Source organism: Clytia hemisphaerica, unplaced genomic scaffold (assembly GCF_902728285.1).
Source record: "Clytia hemisphaerica strain Z4C2 unplaced genomic scaffold, Clytia hemisphaerica genome assembly, whole genome shotgun sequence".
In the NCBI taxonomy this organism is placed as follows: domain Eukaryota; kingdom Metazoa; phylum Cnidaria; class Hydrozoa; order Leptothecata; family Clytiidae; genus Clytia; species Clytia hemisphaerica.
Window position 1 is genome coordinate 1,469,316 of NW_027103551.1, and position 17,102 is coordinate 1,486,417.

Consider the following 17,102-nt stretch of genomic DNA (forward strand, 5'->3'; position numbering starts at 1 on the left):
CTCTTATTCCGTAGTGATCAAGCTTAATGCACAGTTTGTCATGGTCTACCTTACTTGTCAAATGCTTTGGAAAAGTCAAGCAAGATGGAGAATCGATTTGACTTCCCTCATTAAGGGGCCGTCGACAAACGATTTTCCTTTTTTTTAACGGCTTCTGGCCGTAAGGGGTGGGAGGGGGTCACTGCAATGCCGTTAAAAAAGTTTTTAGAAAAGGGAAAGTCTCACTTACAAATTTCATCAGTCCAAAAAGTAGAAACATGTGAAGAAAGGCTAAGACCAAAGCAACCACACAACATTCACCTTATTCCCGATCACCAATTAAATGCTTCGAAGAGAAAAATGACTTGTCACGTGACGAAAGTCGGCAATTTTTCCCTCCGCCTTAGTTGACTCCTTGCTCCACCCATCCCGCCCTGACTTGCTGCGGGGCTTGGAGTTTCAAAATTACAAGGTCACGGCTCAAAACCACATGTTTATTCCGTGCGAAAAGAAGAACTTTGAGGATTACGAATCGAAAGAACATGGCGGCCATGGACCAGTGAAAGTATTTACTTTTGAAGAATTTTTTTGGCCGCTAAAAGACGTAGGGGGGGGTCTGAGCCTTAACGGCCTCAGGCCGTTAAAAAAAAGGAAAGTCGTTTGTCGACGGCCCCTAAGCGATTTTGCAAGGTCATTAATGGTGAGTAAAAGCTGAGATTCACATGAACGATTTTTCCGAAAGCCATGTTGCCTGTTGCGTATCAGTTAGTTTTAGTATGTTGTTTTATCAAGAAGGTGGGAGATGTAAATACAGGCCAGCTATCAACAATCCCATGCTTCAACCAATCGTCCCAAGTTCTATAGCTACAGAGCCGTTTACGGTGTGTATGTACTGAGAATGAAATGAATGTTCTGTCTTTTTAGAAAAATACAGAAATAAACTGCTTCCAAAAAAACAGTCTTTAGATGGATGATAAAACAAATTGCATTTTAACTTTAATAGTATACTATATAAAAAAAGTAACTTCCCTCAAAACCTGACCATTTCATCTTTGTTTGGTGGAATTTCTTGCTTGGTTGTGGCTGGTGTTGGCTCTTTCTACCCTCTACCTACCACCTACAGGTATGTCTACTATACTGCTCAGGCTGATTGAGTTTTTTATGTTGCTAGTGAGCACCGGGTCTTAAAAGATAGAAATATTCTTTAGGTGAAAACAGGGCTTTAAGGTACTATAATGGCAGCAAAGCTATGCAAACAAATATTTCCCGCAGGGCACGGAACTATCCACTGGAATTTCTTGCAGTTTTTAGCTTAGCCATTTATAGCTACTGCCTCTACTGCATTTTTAAATTTGAGATGTAAACTTTCTTTTCGAAACAAAGGATGCCTTTTGCTGAGCTTGCATATGATGATTTCGAGTTTTTTGAAAAACTTGGTGATGGAAGTTTTGGATCAGTCTACAGGGGACGATGGAAATCTCAAGACAAAGAAGTTGCCATAAAAAAGATTTTAACTCTGGGAGAAGAGGTAACCAACAACATCTTAAAATGCTAATTAAGTAATGGGCAGGTCTAAAACGCCTAATACCTACTACTTAATACTTACTACCTAATACTTAATATTTACTGTATATACCTCAAAATTGCTCGAAAATACCTTTAAAATAATCAGCATACCAAATATGACCAAATCTGAAAATTTGGTGTTAAAAAAATTTCAACTTTTTGTCTTATAGCGTTTAAAGACATGAAAATATTTTCTCTCTTCACTTCATTTTCCCGCACTTTTTCTATAAAGTTTACAGACTACACACATTTTGTCAAGACACACTTTTTCGTAGGAGAAAAATATTTCGCTTGCTCATTCATATTAGTTTTATTTATAAGAATCAGTTGAGATGATAAAGCCCTACAAACTAATGTATGACACCACTTTACTTGATAGGATGCCTATGTTTAATATATGATGACCTATATTTAACCTCATAGAACGTTTTAATAACGTTTTAGCCATTTGGATCTTTATAAAGGAGACAGGTGTGTATAAGAATATTACTGTTTTAGATATTTGCACATGTGTTCTTATAATTAAATCAAAGTCACAAGAGCAGTAAAAGGAAGAAAAACTAAGATAATAACCTTTTGCTTTGTACTTATATGAGGCGAAGAAAAAATTTAGTTAATGTTTAAATATTCTTTTAGATAACACATTCAAATTCTACGAAACCAATTTTCTTAGAATAGAGATTTCGAAGGCGAAGGAGAGAGCCAGGGCCGCCTGGAAGTTCTGGTCTGTAAAGTATCCAAACGGATTAGGTAGTCAGTATTAAGTATTAGGTAGTAAGTATTAAGTAGTAGGTATTAGGCGTTTTAGACCTGCCCATTAAGTAATGGGCTAGATAGACCTTTTTTAGGCAGGTCGTTAGAATAAAAAATTTGGGGTGTAGGTTATGATGTTGTTGTGGACATTAATTTGTGGGTTGCTTTTAAAGCCTAAATTTGTTTCAATCAAATGTATGACAAACAGATCTATGGAAAAGATCTATGTTACTTTTCTTTTATTCAGTTAGGAACATTTGGCGAGTTCCTGTACGCAACCGCGATCTTAAAAATCATAACAACACTCATTAAAAAATGACGTTCGTGTCTTTTCGCACTTTTTTTAGCCTAGACGATGTAGCAAACATAGTAAATATAAGCACATTGTGCTTTTAATTGGCTGAAATTTTTTTTTGCGTCGGAAAAACTTTTTCAAACTTTCAGCTATGATTGACCAAACTGTTACAATGAAAATTATCCAGCGCATTTTTTATCTTCTCACCTTCTTAATCTTCAATGAAGAACTCAAAGTTTACTGAATTTAAGCACATAAAATATTCTTATAATTATTGATATTCACTGAAACACCGTTCGTTGTGTGCTGCGGTGGAGTGTATGACGTAACTTGCGCGGTAAATAACTTGCCTTTTGTTGGAAGATCGTATTGGGCGTTTTGGCGTTACCGCCCTTGAAGCTAGCGGGCGCCCCTGTCTTTCCGCAACTCTTTCCACCATTTTAGATGGCCATAACAAAAGATCTAAAAGGGCGCCATAATCTTGGAAGATAATTTGTTTTGGTCTCCAGCTTTGGGAAGTAGCAATGTTTTTGGTTGTTTTTGATGGAAAATAGTAAGAAACTTAAGTTTACAAGTGTCATTTAGTTTTTTCTGGCTTATAGAATGGCAGGATCCTGGATGGTTTCCCTAACTGTTATTATCAACCAAGATCATGTATTGTTGCCTTGCCCATTATGAAACCAAAAATGGCCCAATGATTACGTACAGTTCCTTTTTTGGGTACTAGTACTACTGTACTACTACTACTACTACTGTAGACGTCTACTAACATTCTTTGAAATTTTACAGGCCAGAAAATGTATTGTGTATGTTATTTCCTGATATTTTCCGATTCAGGTTAGACAGCCTACTATTTTTTTGCATTAAAAGACTACAGCAGGCTATTGAGTTCCATCATTTTGAAATTATTGTAGTCTTGTTAATTAGGCCGATGAAATTTATATATGAGTTTACCGTCGGCCGCCCGCATCTCTAAAAAGCACCCGCATGAAAATTTCATTATTTTCAAAATTCATAAATTTTTCATTATTTCCATATTTCTTTACAACTACAACCTCTATCTTTGTTAAAATCGTCTCTACGCATGTTTACACGGGTAAACAAAGAAGATTTATACAGAAAATGCTGCCGCCCTCAATCCTACAACTGCAGTGGGCGTCCCGCCCATATATCTGCCAAACCGCCCTGACCGCCATTTTAGTTTTTTGCAAAATCTAGCGCCACTGTAGCAATCGATCTTTATTTTTCGTTCGCAAAAGATGCGAAGGGTTGAAGCGAAGCAAAGTTTTTTATTTTGAGAGAGCATGATTGGCAGAAATGGTGGATAAGGTGCTGTTGGGAAAATAATGAATAATGAATAATGAAATCATGCCGCATCTATTTTTGGGTAAGTTCACGACGGTAAACTCATATGTAAATTTCATCGGCCTACTGTGGCGAAATGTTGTCTCGCGTGTGCTTGGTTTGGGAATGCAAACGCAAACTACTGATGTCTAAACTTTTCAATATATCTCCAGAACTAATAGACTTTTTAAGATTCTGTAAAAAGGTCCAAGTACCTGAATAGTTTTAATATGTTCTATGAAAAAAATCATAACCATCAGTGAAATATTTGTTCATCTATTTAAGATTGAAGACAAAAATTTGCGAAGAAAAATAAACCTTGAGTACCAAAAATACTTTTTTAAACACTTTTTTCCACCGAAAAACAAATAACTTTTATAGACTCACCTTCCCCAAACATTGAAGAAGCCTCTACTAATTAAAGTATATAAATGAGATAAGATGCAGGGGGTCACACTTCTGGCTACAGGAACTGAAAGCAAACAATTAAGGCCAATATGTTTGGTTTTTCTGAAGGAGAAAAGGTATATATAGGAAGCTTTACTGAAGGAAGGCAGGGACTATCTATTGAAAAGAAATTGACAAAAAAAAGGCACTGAAATTCCTGTAACTTTCTAGTCTGGTCTGTAAATTTTTTTGGATTTGGGGGGTAGACCACAAGGTACACCATTGGGGTACCCCATGGTACAGTACCACCTTTTAAAACAACCCTCTCTATATTTTTTTATAAAAAACATCACTAACCCTGTATACATATCCTTTCTGCTATTTTTTCAGAAAAATAGATGATCCAAGTTGAGATGAGGTCACTTTGAATCAGTCTTTAGACCTTTCTACAAGTCATTGCATCAAATATTTTTTAATTGTATGCAAAAATGTCGGACATATAAGGTCTATATTTTATTTTGATTAGAGGCTCAAGGATCTCCAGGCAGTTAGTCATGCACTAAGAAATCAAGCTTTCAGAAAAAACAACATCAGTCATTTACAGAATGTACTTGCAACAACAAGGATGAGTGTTACCTGAATCAAGTTCAAGCTCCCAAGACAATTAATTTATTTAACTTTTAAAACTTAAAAATGAGACAAAATCTAGGTGGGTTCCGTCTCCCCCATAGATCTTTTTCTTGGGAAGTTGTTCTTCAAACTAGTTTTCAGTTTTTATTACATTGAAATTGAAATATTTTAGCAGGCTGCTTAAGAAAAGGCTACTTACATAAAACTCCAATTGGGACATGGGAGTTTCATTCATTGGGCCAAAGTCAGAAGCAGAAACTTTATTTTGAAGATTCAAGTAATAGAGCTGAATGTAGTGCATAGTGTAAGATAATCAAAAAGATATTATTTTGGGTAACAGAACAAACACTGTTTTAACAGTAGTAATGTGCAGTTTTTGTTTTTCTCTTGCAAAGTCCTGAAATTGTTATGAAGACCTACAACTAAGGTTTGTTGAAATATTAAGTACTGTATCGCATAAAAAAACAGTCTTTCCACTATCCATTTGCTGTACAATAAACAAAATCTTTTTGGAAGCTATAAAACAGCGTCACGTCAGGTCTGAAGAAATTAACAAAATAAATTCAAATAAGCAGTATTTTTTCACTTTTAATGATTCTTTTACAATAAAATTTTGTCTCAAAATACATTAATTTTAAACAGAAACAATGGTTCAAATATAATAGAGTTTTGTTAGGAAATATTCATTCTGTCAAATGACACAGAATTGATCGTAGAATCAAATTCATGTGAACTAACCTCCATTGTTAATGATTTATCCGCATATTGCTTTTTTTCAGGCTGACGTACTGTGTGTTTTGAGTCACAAGCATATTATTCAGTTTTATGGGGCTGTATCACAGAAGCCAAATTTTTGTTTGATCACAGAATATGCCAGATTTGGTTCCTTGTACGATTATATTGCAAAAAACAAGCTAGATTTCCATCAAATTTTGAGCTGGTCAAAACAAATAGCTCTTGGTGAGTTTTTTCTGTTTGATAAATCAAAGGCATCAAGGTTCCCACACCTGTTTATTCGAATTTTAAAACACCAGTCCCTGGTATTTAATATTATTTCACATGTTTTATATGTATTTGTTATTACTAAATACACGTGTTATGTTAAGAACATCCTGAATTCTTCAAAAATTTTAGATGTTTTTATAAAAAAAACGTGTAATAACTTTAATCCACCTATAATCTGATCAGCCTTACTTTTTTATTGATATTGTTTTCTTGTATTTTCAGGATTAAGCTATCTTCACAATGAAGCACCATTCAAAATCATTCATCGTGATTTGAAGTCGAAAAATAGTAAGATTTTCTTGTGACTCTTTCACTCAACAATGTGTCTTTCTTTTTAAACAACCTCATCATGCATCAAAAAGCATTTCTCTATATCTGACAAAATCTAATCGACAGTGCTCTTTTTGACACAGTTAAAATTTGCAATGAAAATAGATGAATATGTGATACTTTACTTAAGCATTTGACTTAAAGTCTAGCACAATTAGAAAAGGGGGATAGATTCTCTCACTTTCACCACAAGACGAACATTATTTTCTTGACTTACTCCATTTCATGCCAGGCAAATCATTCTCAAATTATATTTTGTCGTCCACAGGCTGATATTCATAGGGTTATGTCTTTTATTTTTAATATTTCTCTTCAAACAAAATCAAAGATCATCTCATCTTTTCTTATTTTTTAGTTGTTATTACTGGAGATATGCTAGTAAAGGTACCATAAGTTCATGAATATTTTCATTGTTTATGTTTTTCGAACCTTTTTAACCTTTTAAAGATATGAAAATGGAGAATTTCCATGTATAAAATACAAATAAAATGTCTAATAGGTATAGTCATGTGGATTTTAAAAGTGTATTTGTTTATGTAAAATCCTCATTTGTTTTCCTACAGCTTTGCGATTTTGGCTCATCAAGGTACTTAGATCAAACTACTAAGATGTCTATGGCTGGTACTTTCCCTTGGATGGCTCCTGAGGTACAACAAAAATATATAAGAGTGCAAAACCTCTTTTTAATAACAACATCTTGACTTTCTCCTGTACCAACCCTGAATTTTGAAGATAGCTTTTTTACTTAACTCAGGAGTTGTTACCTATCTGCAGTCTATTTTATATCAGTGTGGTAATTTTCGGTCTGTGCACACTAATCTGCCCAATTGAAATTTGCCCATAGATTTCCCTCCCGATTGTAAGTCCTGGAAGAACAAAATTTTGTAATCTTTTATAAATAATTTGGAACTTTCCGTCCAGATTTACCAAATGTGGTTGCAGCACTGTTATACACATTTTCTAGTCGTTACTAGTTTTTCTTTAGTTTATTCTGAGCTACTCTAGTCCCAAAAATTAAATTTCAACTTTCTCCCCTTTTTGTTTTTGTTTATTTAACTGATCTCTACCTACTTGGCTTGATCGGGCTTCTCGTGAATAGAAAGCCTGTCCAGGTTCAGAGCTGACTAATCTGCCATCTTGTTTTCAATTCTGGTCGTCGACAGCGCGATTCGAATGTTTTGAAATTCGAATGTTCGAAATTATAAGGTAAAAATAGAAAACATCATGGTGCACTATAGTCGACTTCAAGACTGGACACACTTCCATGTGAAATCTGTAAGCAGTTAAGACTATCTAGTGTGTAAAAGTAAATGATATGTGGTTTATGTAGGTCATTCAATCGATGCCTGTGTCAGAGACGTGCGACACTTATTCATATGGTATTGTTTTATGGGAAATGCTGACCGGTGAAATTCCTTTTAAAGGAATGGAAGGTGTACAAGTGGCTTGGTTAGTTGTCGTCAAGGAAGAGGTATGATATTTTTGTCCACTTCACGACTTATCAATATTGTATTTTCATTTTCCTAAGATATTTTGAGATGTACTGTGCGAATTTAATTTATTCATCGACAGGAACCATGGACAACTCACAGTTAACTTTCCTAAACAATTTGACAGTATCCTGCAAAATCTTTACAACAAAATAAAAAACATTTACTAGAATTATATTCATTGATACATTGCCTTGGAAGCTTTAAGATGGCAAAAATTAAAAAAAATAATCTCTGGCAGATTTTCAGGTTGATAACTTATCGGCTTTTTAGTTCTCGAGATTCATTCCAATAATTTCTCCAAATCATTTTATAATTATTAAAAACCAACAATTGTTCAACTTTCCTTTATTCCATAGCGGTTGACCATTCCGAGTAGCTGTCCAGTTGAATTTGCAAAGCTATTGAAATCTTGTTGGCTCAAAGACCCAAAGGTAACACCATTTTGAAAGAAAGTTAACACTGTGAAACTCAAAACCCTCCAAAAGAAAAAGGCAGACACTTCTAATTAGCGGACACTAATCCGATTCCCGATGGTGTCCGCAAATTAGAGGTTCCGCTGTATGTACATTTGACTCTCGCTATTTCGGGGGGAATCTTTTTTGTTCGAATTATAGAAAGATTCGAATAATAGAAGTTCGAATTCAAAGGGAGAATTTACTGTATTATCATCTTAAAAAGAAAGCTTTATCCGTCACCTCTGACTAGAAATATTACTTTCGTTATAGTTTATAACCATGTAGCTACTGTTTCATTGGTGCTATCGTTTTAACTAGTTCAGCCTAGTCTAAATGGTATGGAGTAAAACGCAAATTTGATTAATCTAAATAAATAAATCCAATGATATTCTGAAAGTAGATCACGAGATTTGAGTTTGGCCTGGTTTTCCTAGTTTTGCTACATTTCGAGAGATACTTCTCCCATCATGGAAACTTCCAATATTATGTAAACTCGAATTGATTCTTAATTTTAACCTTTTTCATAATATGATATAGGCAAGGCCATTCTTTCATGAGATGCAAAACATATTGGGTCGAATGTGCGTTGACAATGAACTCGAAGAAGCTACAAATCATTTCTTAAATGCAAAACTAGACTGGAAATACGAGATTGAAATGACGATCGAGAGGCTAAAGAAAGTTGAAAGAAATCTAACATCTAAAGAGAAAGAGCTCCAGGACAGAGAAATGAGGGTTCTCCAAAAAGAACGTAAAATGAACATTTCTAAACGGTTGAATAAAATGCGACTTTCTGAATGGGCTACAACCGACGTGCTTATCTGGATGGAACAACTGGGAAACGAGGCTGTGGATTTGTACCAATATGCACAAGTGTTCTTAGAGAATCACATCAATGGTAGACGGTAAAACATGAATTAGTTTTGTATTATTCTTATTGGAGTAAGGTTCGATGAGAATCAAACATGTAAAAAAAACGCTTTTTTATAGTCTATGATAAGCTTTTGGTCTCTCCAATACACCTTTTTGCAATAAGAACATCCAACAATTTTGAAGCCTTCAGATGTTCTTAACTTTTCGGGTTTCAACCCTAAAAATTTGTTTTTAACTTGTTCTTAAGATCTTGGCCACCGAAGCCTTATGTTCTTATATAGTTTGTTCTTATAAAAAAACGTGTATTATTGGACCTACCTCCGGGTGCCCCGGTGGAGGTCCTATGAATTAACTGTTGTCTGTTCGTTCGTTCGTTCAGTCCGTCCGTCCGTTCGTCTGTTACCAGCTTTTCTCGATATTGGCTCATTAGTTTTTTCTGATTTTTGGCACAATGATGCAAAATGGTATACCCGAAATGTGACGGAGCCCGGTTTTCGAAATAAAATCATTTCTTTTTTCCCTAAACCCCTCCCCCCCCTCATCAAAAATCAATGATGAAATTTAATGCATTTTTGCTAACCGCTATATTCTCTTAATGATTGTTTTTCTCCTTTTTGCTATCTAAGTTTCATTATCAGGTAGGTCCATTCAGCATATTGCTTGTTTTTGTAATGAATTTTGACAACCCTAGTAAACAAGAGTATTACCACTAACTACCACAATATTAAGGCACTCAAATAACATTTTGTGAGCATGATAACCGAAACGCTATTGGACGAACAATGAATTAATTCTTTACCGTAATCTTTCCGGTGATTTTTTTTGTTATTTCTCTCTCCAGGCTTATCCAATTGACTGATGCAGACTTGAAAGAAATGAACATCTTATCGTATGGCCATCGCATGGATTTACTTGTAAGCAGTTATATCTAGAAATTCAAATTTTCAACTGTTTGAAATTTTCACCTCGTCGTTGATGTTCCATCAATAATCTAAATAGGTTCATATCGCCATCCGTTTGGACTTTCAATTCGAAATTCTACAGTCTAATCTTACACTTTGATGCGTTAAATTGTGATATAGCCTGAAAGGACCTTAGTATATAAACTTAATTTTCTTCTCAGGCACAGATAGCGAAATTAACAGAAGAACTGGAACATCTTTCACACTTCCCTCCACTGCAAAAGGTATTCATGATATGCACCATTGCAATGTCTTCCGTTCCACCCAATAGCTGATTGGTTGAAAGTGACGTATTGACTGCTTTTACGTCACTTCCAACCAATGAGCTATTGGTTCCATGACGTAATGTCAGAAGACATTGCAGTGGTGCATATCATGAATTCATACACCACTGCAATTTCTTTTAACAGTACGGCTTTTATACAACAATTGATTGGTTACAAGTGACAAATTTGACGGGAGAAAAGTGGTACCATGATTTGTATTGCAATGAAACATTCCTATTAATTTTTTTTCACCAGCATTGAGTATGTAGTGCTACGAGTAGAAAACCAATTTCAAAAAACTCTGATCAAAAATTTTGTTTCGTCAGAATCTCAGAATTTCGTCAGAAAAAACAGAAGTGTCCAGAAGATATAAAGGTCAGTGCACCTGACGCGTTGAATGTAGATTAATTTTATGCCGCCTTTCAAAATTTTTCAGGTACCAAGTAAAGAGGACGATTGCGCTCAACACAAATGTGTTAATCTAACGTTATTGTTCGGTAATCATTGCCGCCTCGGTCCCACACCAATGGTAAGACCCCGTAGAAAATGGAAGATTTCTATGTTAGAAAATAAGATTTTAGCAGATGGGCCTTATATTTGAGAAAAATTCTTCAGAATGAATTGAATAGGTGGATGGGTGTGCCAGAAATAAGTTACCCTCTTTGAGTTGATATTGTGGGGAAGAAGGTGGGGAGCAATACGTTAGTGTCCTATCCTTTCATAAATTGATGTATTTCGCTCTTTTTGACATTTTTAAAATTGTCGTTTTAGTTTTTTGAACATAACTTATGAACCGATGAAGTAAAATACCAAATTTTTAGTTAGGCTTTCCTCCAAACGATTTCGAAATAAGTTTTGAAAAATCTCCCTTGTAAGAGAGGGTAATTTATTTCGGGTAAACCCGGCGGTAATTACTCTGAGCTTGGGCCATCCAGTCATTTATTTGCCTTGAGCAGCTTAAGCAGGCCATAGTTACAAAATTTGACCAAAACTTGATCATCTGTCTATCTTTTGTTGAGAACTAAGAAACGTTCAACCATGTATGATCGGGAATCGTTTTTTTCACACAGGACCATAAGTGGAAAGTGTATGTAGAAGTTGATGGAGATGAAGATGTGCTTACTGCTATTAAGGTATCACCAAATTATCCTACCAAAATGTGTACAGTGAAATGTAAAAAAAAAAATATGACGATGAAAGAAGCCTGACATGCATCGTAAAAAATGAATGTTCCATCAAATCTCAACCAAGGAAACCAACCAGTCTAGAAATTAAATACAATACAATATCGATACAACTTATAGGAGTCAGAGTACTAGTCAGTAAATTCAATAAATCTGAGCCGCCTGGAACAATTAATGAATTGTTATTAGGTTCTTAATTTTAATCTCCCGTAAAAATAGCCACTCTTAAATCCTACCTGTCTCTAAAGACATGTTTTTTTTCTTGGCTTTTTAGGAGGTTACGTTGAAAAGTACGGAGGAACAGGTCGTCATGACACAGGTAAATGTTTTTTAGAATAACATAAGACTTCAATGGACAAAATATTTAGAACAAGGTTAAAAACATTTTTAAAGGCTTGCATTCAATACCGATGATAAGAACATCATTAGGCTTAAAACTTGAAAAGATAAGAAAACCCAAAGGCTTCAAAAAATTTGAATGTTCTTATAAAAAAGAAGACGTGTATCATTGAATTCAGTCCATTTTTGTTATTTTGAGGACTCTGTCAAGTTCAGGTTTCTAGAGAAACACTTTAATTAAGTAGACTGTGATAACAGGTAGTTCTACATAAAGTATTTTTCTATTCCCGATATCTTATATCGTTATAATACTTATTATTCATCTTTATATATATTTATTTGCTCTTTGTTTTTAGCAACCTTTCGTCATGAGCAAATGGAAAACTGCTGGACATGACAATTCACCGATTTTCGTTGATATATTGGTGTCTTACGAAGTATGCATTTCATCATCCATGTAATTGAGAAAAAAATTTCAGTATTAACATTTCTGTCGTGTCGGTTATGTTATTTTCTAAGAAAATTCAAAAATTGTGTAGTTTAGGTCTTTATGTTCAGTACTACATACGTTTACTGGGGTTCAAGTATGGAAATCAGTAATCTTTGTCTACTTACAGAATGAAAATAAAGGTGAAAATCCTCTATAAAGAGTTGAGAAAACCAAACTCGAGTTACGGAGACATACGTCCGAATTTCGTAGGCTCCAGATATGGAGAAAAGTATAACTGCTAATCAGACGATAGAGATTCGTACAGTCGATTTAAGTAAGGTTAGGTTCGAAGAGTCACTACAAAGAGTTTTCTGTATTATACTTTCTCTTCACACCATATATTTCTTTTTACCAACCAGTCACACGTCAAAAAACCAAAACAAACGAAACACACGCACGAAGTGTTGATCAAGGAAGGTGGTTCGGTGTACCAAACAACAATCGAGCTGATGTTGAAACAGCAAGTAGCTAACGCACAGACCAGCGATGAAGGATATTCGACAACTCCTTGTCAATCCATTGTAAGTATCACTTGTTTCTTTATGTCCTTTCTTTATGTTAATTTTAAGATCACTTCCACCTTTTTTCGGCTGGTTGAGAAATTCTTATTGAAAATAAACTGCTGTTTTTTAAGGCAGAAAAGGAAGATCGTGTAACCGAAAACATTTTCTTTATACGTGTTTACGTTGCGATTTCTTCGCTTTTAACTCTGGTCTGTGAGACGCAGGTTTGATACTCGGCATAGAACTCCAATTAACCGCTCCATAACCATGATTTGGCAACTGTTAGAGTCTTACACTTCGTGGGTAATACCGTTGTAAAGATATTTGACAATAGATATACCACTTTTGTAATTTCAGACAAGTTCACGGCTTTCTTCTCGCGTTTCGACCACAACTAACTCCATCAAACTGGACCTGGCTGATGAGAAGCCTGCCATCTCTTGGGCAACTAAAGTCAAAGGTGGAACACCTCAATCCTTTGCGCCGAGGAAAATTTCAGACGCAAAAGCAGAAATTGCTTTAAGCAGGGATATGACTAGTAAGTGGTTTTCTTGTTTTAAGTAAACCGATCTTCTTTATATTATCTGTCACGAGTAGTTCACTGGTTTGGTTTTTGAGGGAGTCGTGAAGTGGCACGCGCACGAGAAAGGGTGCTTCTCATGTAATGAGTAGTTATAACAATCTCTAACTTTTAGAAGTCTACTGTAATATTCAAGACTCTTTTCTCTGTCGAGCTACAGATTAATAGCAAAAGAAAATCTATGACTCACTATTCATTTTTTTTTAGATTCGCCGCTCTTTTTCTTGCGTACACCACCAACACCTTCTCCCGTATCCACTCGCCGCTCACCTATTGATGGGTTTCTCACTCCAACATCAGCACGGTCGCGCGCCAACTCAGAAAAGGAAGCGGTGGACTCAGGAAATGCAGCATCAAAGAACACTACCGCACAAGGATGGACTGTTGTTAAGAGTTCACGTGAAAAAGCTTCTGAAAAGGAATCCACTAAAAGGACAAATCAATACCACCCTCAAGGCGCCCATCGTGGTTATTACCGTGGTGGCGGGAGAGGAGGTGGTCGCTATAGTCGAAGTAAAAGTGACCAACCACCACACAAGGGCGGTGATCAACAAAATAAGCCCAAAAGATACGTACAAAGTGAAGGTGACACGCCTAGGGGTGGTGGGCGTTTCCGCGGATCGTCCCGAGGGCGTGCACGTGGAAATAGCGGTGGCTGTAATACGCCTTCGTATAATAGTAGTCATAACTCTCATGGAAGTCACCATTCTAAAAATCAACCGAGTTGAGAAGAGATGTTGAAATGAAGTAATGATTGATTCGCCTTTCATTGAGGGCGGATTTTGGTATCAGTTTAGCACCAGATTTTGGTATCGGTTTAGCACCAGACTTTGGTATTGGTTTAGCGCCAGATTTTGGTATCGGTTTAGCACCAGATTGTGGTATTGGTTTAACACCAAGTCTCATGAAATTTTCAAAAAAATCGAATTTTGTCGATCGTGCTATCGTGCTGCTGGTTTCTCTCTTCCCATTTGGAGGCCAACGATGAAATAGTTTCAATGATTTAACCGATCGTTACTTTGTTAATGTTTTTTCAAATTCAATTTTGTGGGCAATGATTTTTTCGACCTTAAAATTGGGGGAAAAATTCTATGAAACAATAAACTCTTAAAAAGTGGGAAATGATTATGCTGAGAATGTAAAAGAGAAATCAGTTCAATAGCATGCCACTGTCCACAGCAAAGCAACCAAAATGTTCTACCAATAACATACGCTCTATGAGATCATGTATTTTTTACAGTATGTAAAGTGCATTATTTTTTTATAATCCGTTTTTTTTTTAGATCTGAAATTTTGTTATAGATTTTCCCGTCCCTTTTTTATTTGGCATTCGTTACAATTTTTTAACTTTTACTTGCAGCAATATTATCCTCAGTATTTGACATTTACTGTTTTTCATCTTATATTATATACCTTACCTTTATATAAAAAAATGTAAAAGGCTGGATTATATGATTATGCTCTGAAATTTTATGACCAGTCTGGAACATTTTGAATCTCGTATTTCTTATATTCTTTGGAATCCATCTAAACCTTCATTTAGGTTTGAAAAGTTACTTTTTACTTTTACATACCATTTTTAATGCGACTATCATTTTAAACATAGTTTTTTAAATTACACCCTAACTGTAAATAGCACGCCATTTTTGTTGTCATAGATGATAATTTCTTAGAATAAGACCTAGAAACAGGAGTACAGTAGACTTTCGTTAATTCGAGCTTCTATTATTCGAATCTTTCTATAATAGACGATATCGGCTTTCCGAATTCTCCCCGAATGATTACCCATGATGCATTGCGCAAAAAAATTCACGGACGAAGGGGAAAGGGGAAGGGGGAAAACACTCTTAAAATACTTTCTATAATTTGAATTTCTCTGTAATTCGAACAAATTAGATTCTCCGTTCGAGTTCGAATTAACGTCAGTCAACTGTAGCAGATTTTTGTTAGACTCTTAAGGTCCTTTAGTTTTTAGATATTATTTCAGGGAGATGATAATCTCAGTTTGCAAACAAGCAACTATGTTTTGCCATAAAATATCTCCTTTGTTAGTTAGAATATATATTGTTTCAGTTTAGATAGTCTAGTTCCAGTCAGTTCAGTTCAGAAAGTTTTTTTCATGATTTTTATTTACTTTATAGTAACAAGGCACTTTATACTACACATTTAGTTTGTACATAAACCGATTTTTTTGATTACACAGAATTATTGATTGGACTAATTTTTGAATTAGTATTAATTATATTATAACATTTAACTATTTACTGTATATAGATTTTGCATGGCAAAAAGTTAAAAGATGTCCGAAAAAATTTATTCCTCCCCATTCTTTACTAAAGTCTATTTCAAATTAGCTGGCAGTGTTTTTTCAAACCTCAATAACTTTTGATAGAGTTTGAATAAAGTAGCGATTTTGTGCTTGTTAAAAAGATAATCTGGAGTGGAATATTGTTAAAAAGACCGGAAAATAAAGATTGAAAATTAAGAAGAAGAAAATCAATTTCTTCAATAATTGTGCTATAATTATCATTTTCACACGAGTGATTCTTTGATCTTAGAACATCATTATTGTAAAAAAAATTCAAAAAAATTTATTCCATCGAAAGATATAGTCCAAAGTTTATGAATGATTGACTTCAAAAATCATCAAAAAACAACCAAAAAGAGCCCTTTTTTAAGTCAACTAGGGCAAAGTTTTAATCTGTATTTTTTGATTGAAAGAATATTTTTTAAATCTTTTTTCGCATTTATGACCTTCTAAGATTGAAGAGTTTCTGATACAATTAATGAAGATCATAGCATTATTCTACAAGAAGTTGATTTTCTTCTTTTCATTTTTCATCTTCGTTTTTCCACTTTTTGAATTTTTTCTTTTTTGATAATATTCCACTCCGGATTATCTTTTTAATAAGCACAAAACCGCTAACTTAATTCAAATTCTATCAAAAGTTATTGAGGTTTGAAAAAACACTGCCAGCTAATTCGAAATAGACTTTAACGTAGTCCAACGTACCAGATGTATGAACACATATTTTTATAAGAACATTCAAATTTTTTGAAGCCTTTGCAAGAACAGGATAGGATGATTTTGGGGTGATTCTCTCAAAACCCCTACACGCTTTTTTTTTAAAGAATGGTGTAAATCCATTTCATCATGGATATTGGCATTTTTGTGAAAGGCGTGAGCCTTTCTTTCCTAATTGAAAATGCTCTAAAAATGGCATTCTTAGCTTGAGTAGCAAAATTCCATGATGGTGATATTCTTAGCATATTCTTAATTTTTTGGCCATTTTCATCATGGACATTCTTATAAAGTGTATTCTTATTAAAAAAAAGCGTGTATGAAGCACTTTTTCATTAAAATTTCATAAAATGGAGGGGGTCCTTCCCCCCTAAACACAGAGTTAATCGAGTTTTTTAAGATATCTTCTTTTTAACGAAAAATGAAAAATGGAATTTTATAACCATCCCTTTACTGCATGATCTTTCATTATTGTTTTTTCAGGTGTAGCTAACAAAAGGTGTAACTAACAAAATAGAAAAATAAATAAAACGAATAACAAAAGTATGGCTTGAAAAGCTGGTATATGTATCTAGATCCTTTGTCATGGGTACAGTAGAGAAGAAAAGTAGAAAATCTTGAACAAGTCTGGTTTTGTGGAAAAGGT

At 34.7% G+C, this 17,102-nt stretch overlaps 1 protein-coding gene across 1 annotated transcript; it reads left to right on the forward strand.

Moving 5' to 3' along the window:
* The first annotated feature begins 1,237 nt into the window (after nucleotides 1-1,237).
* Nucleotides 1,238-15,135, forward strand: LOC136800226 (mitogen-activated protein kinase kinase kinase 20-like). The gene is made up of 17 exons (XM_067056845.1): nucleotides 1,238-1,507; nucleotides 5,734-5,914; nucleotides 6,182-6,247; nucleotides 6,645-6,673; nucleotides 6,853-6,936; nucleotides 7,620-7,760; nucleotides 8,139-8,213; nucleotides 8,775-9,142; nucleotides 9,952-10,024; nucleotides 10,234-10,296; nucleotides 10,775-10,867; nucleotides 11,409-11,471; nucleotides 11,797-11,841; nucleotides 12,218-12,298; nucleotides 12,711-12,872; nucleotides 13,212-13,392; nucleotides 13,642-15,135. Exons 1-17 carry the CDS (start codon nucleotides 1,364-1,366, stop codon nucleotides 14,160-14,162), a joined length of 2,370 nt encoding a protein of 789 aa, XP_066912946.1. The 5' UTR covers nucleotides 1,238-1,363; the 3' UTR covers nucleotides 14,163-15,135.
* Nucleotides 15,136-17,102: the final 1,967 nt, after the last annotated feature.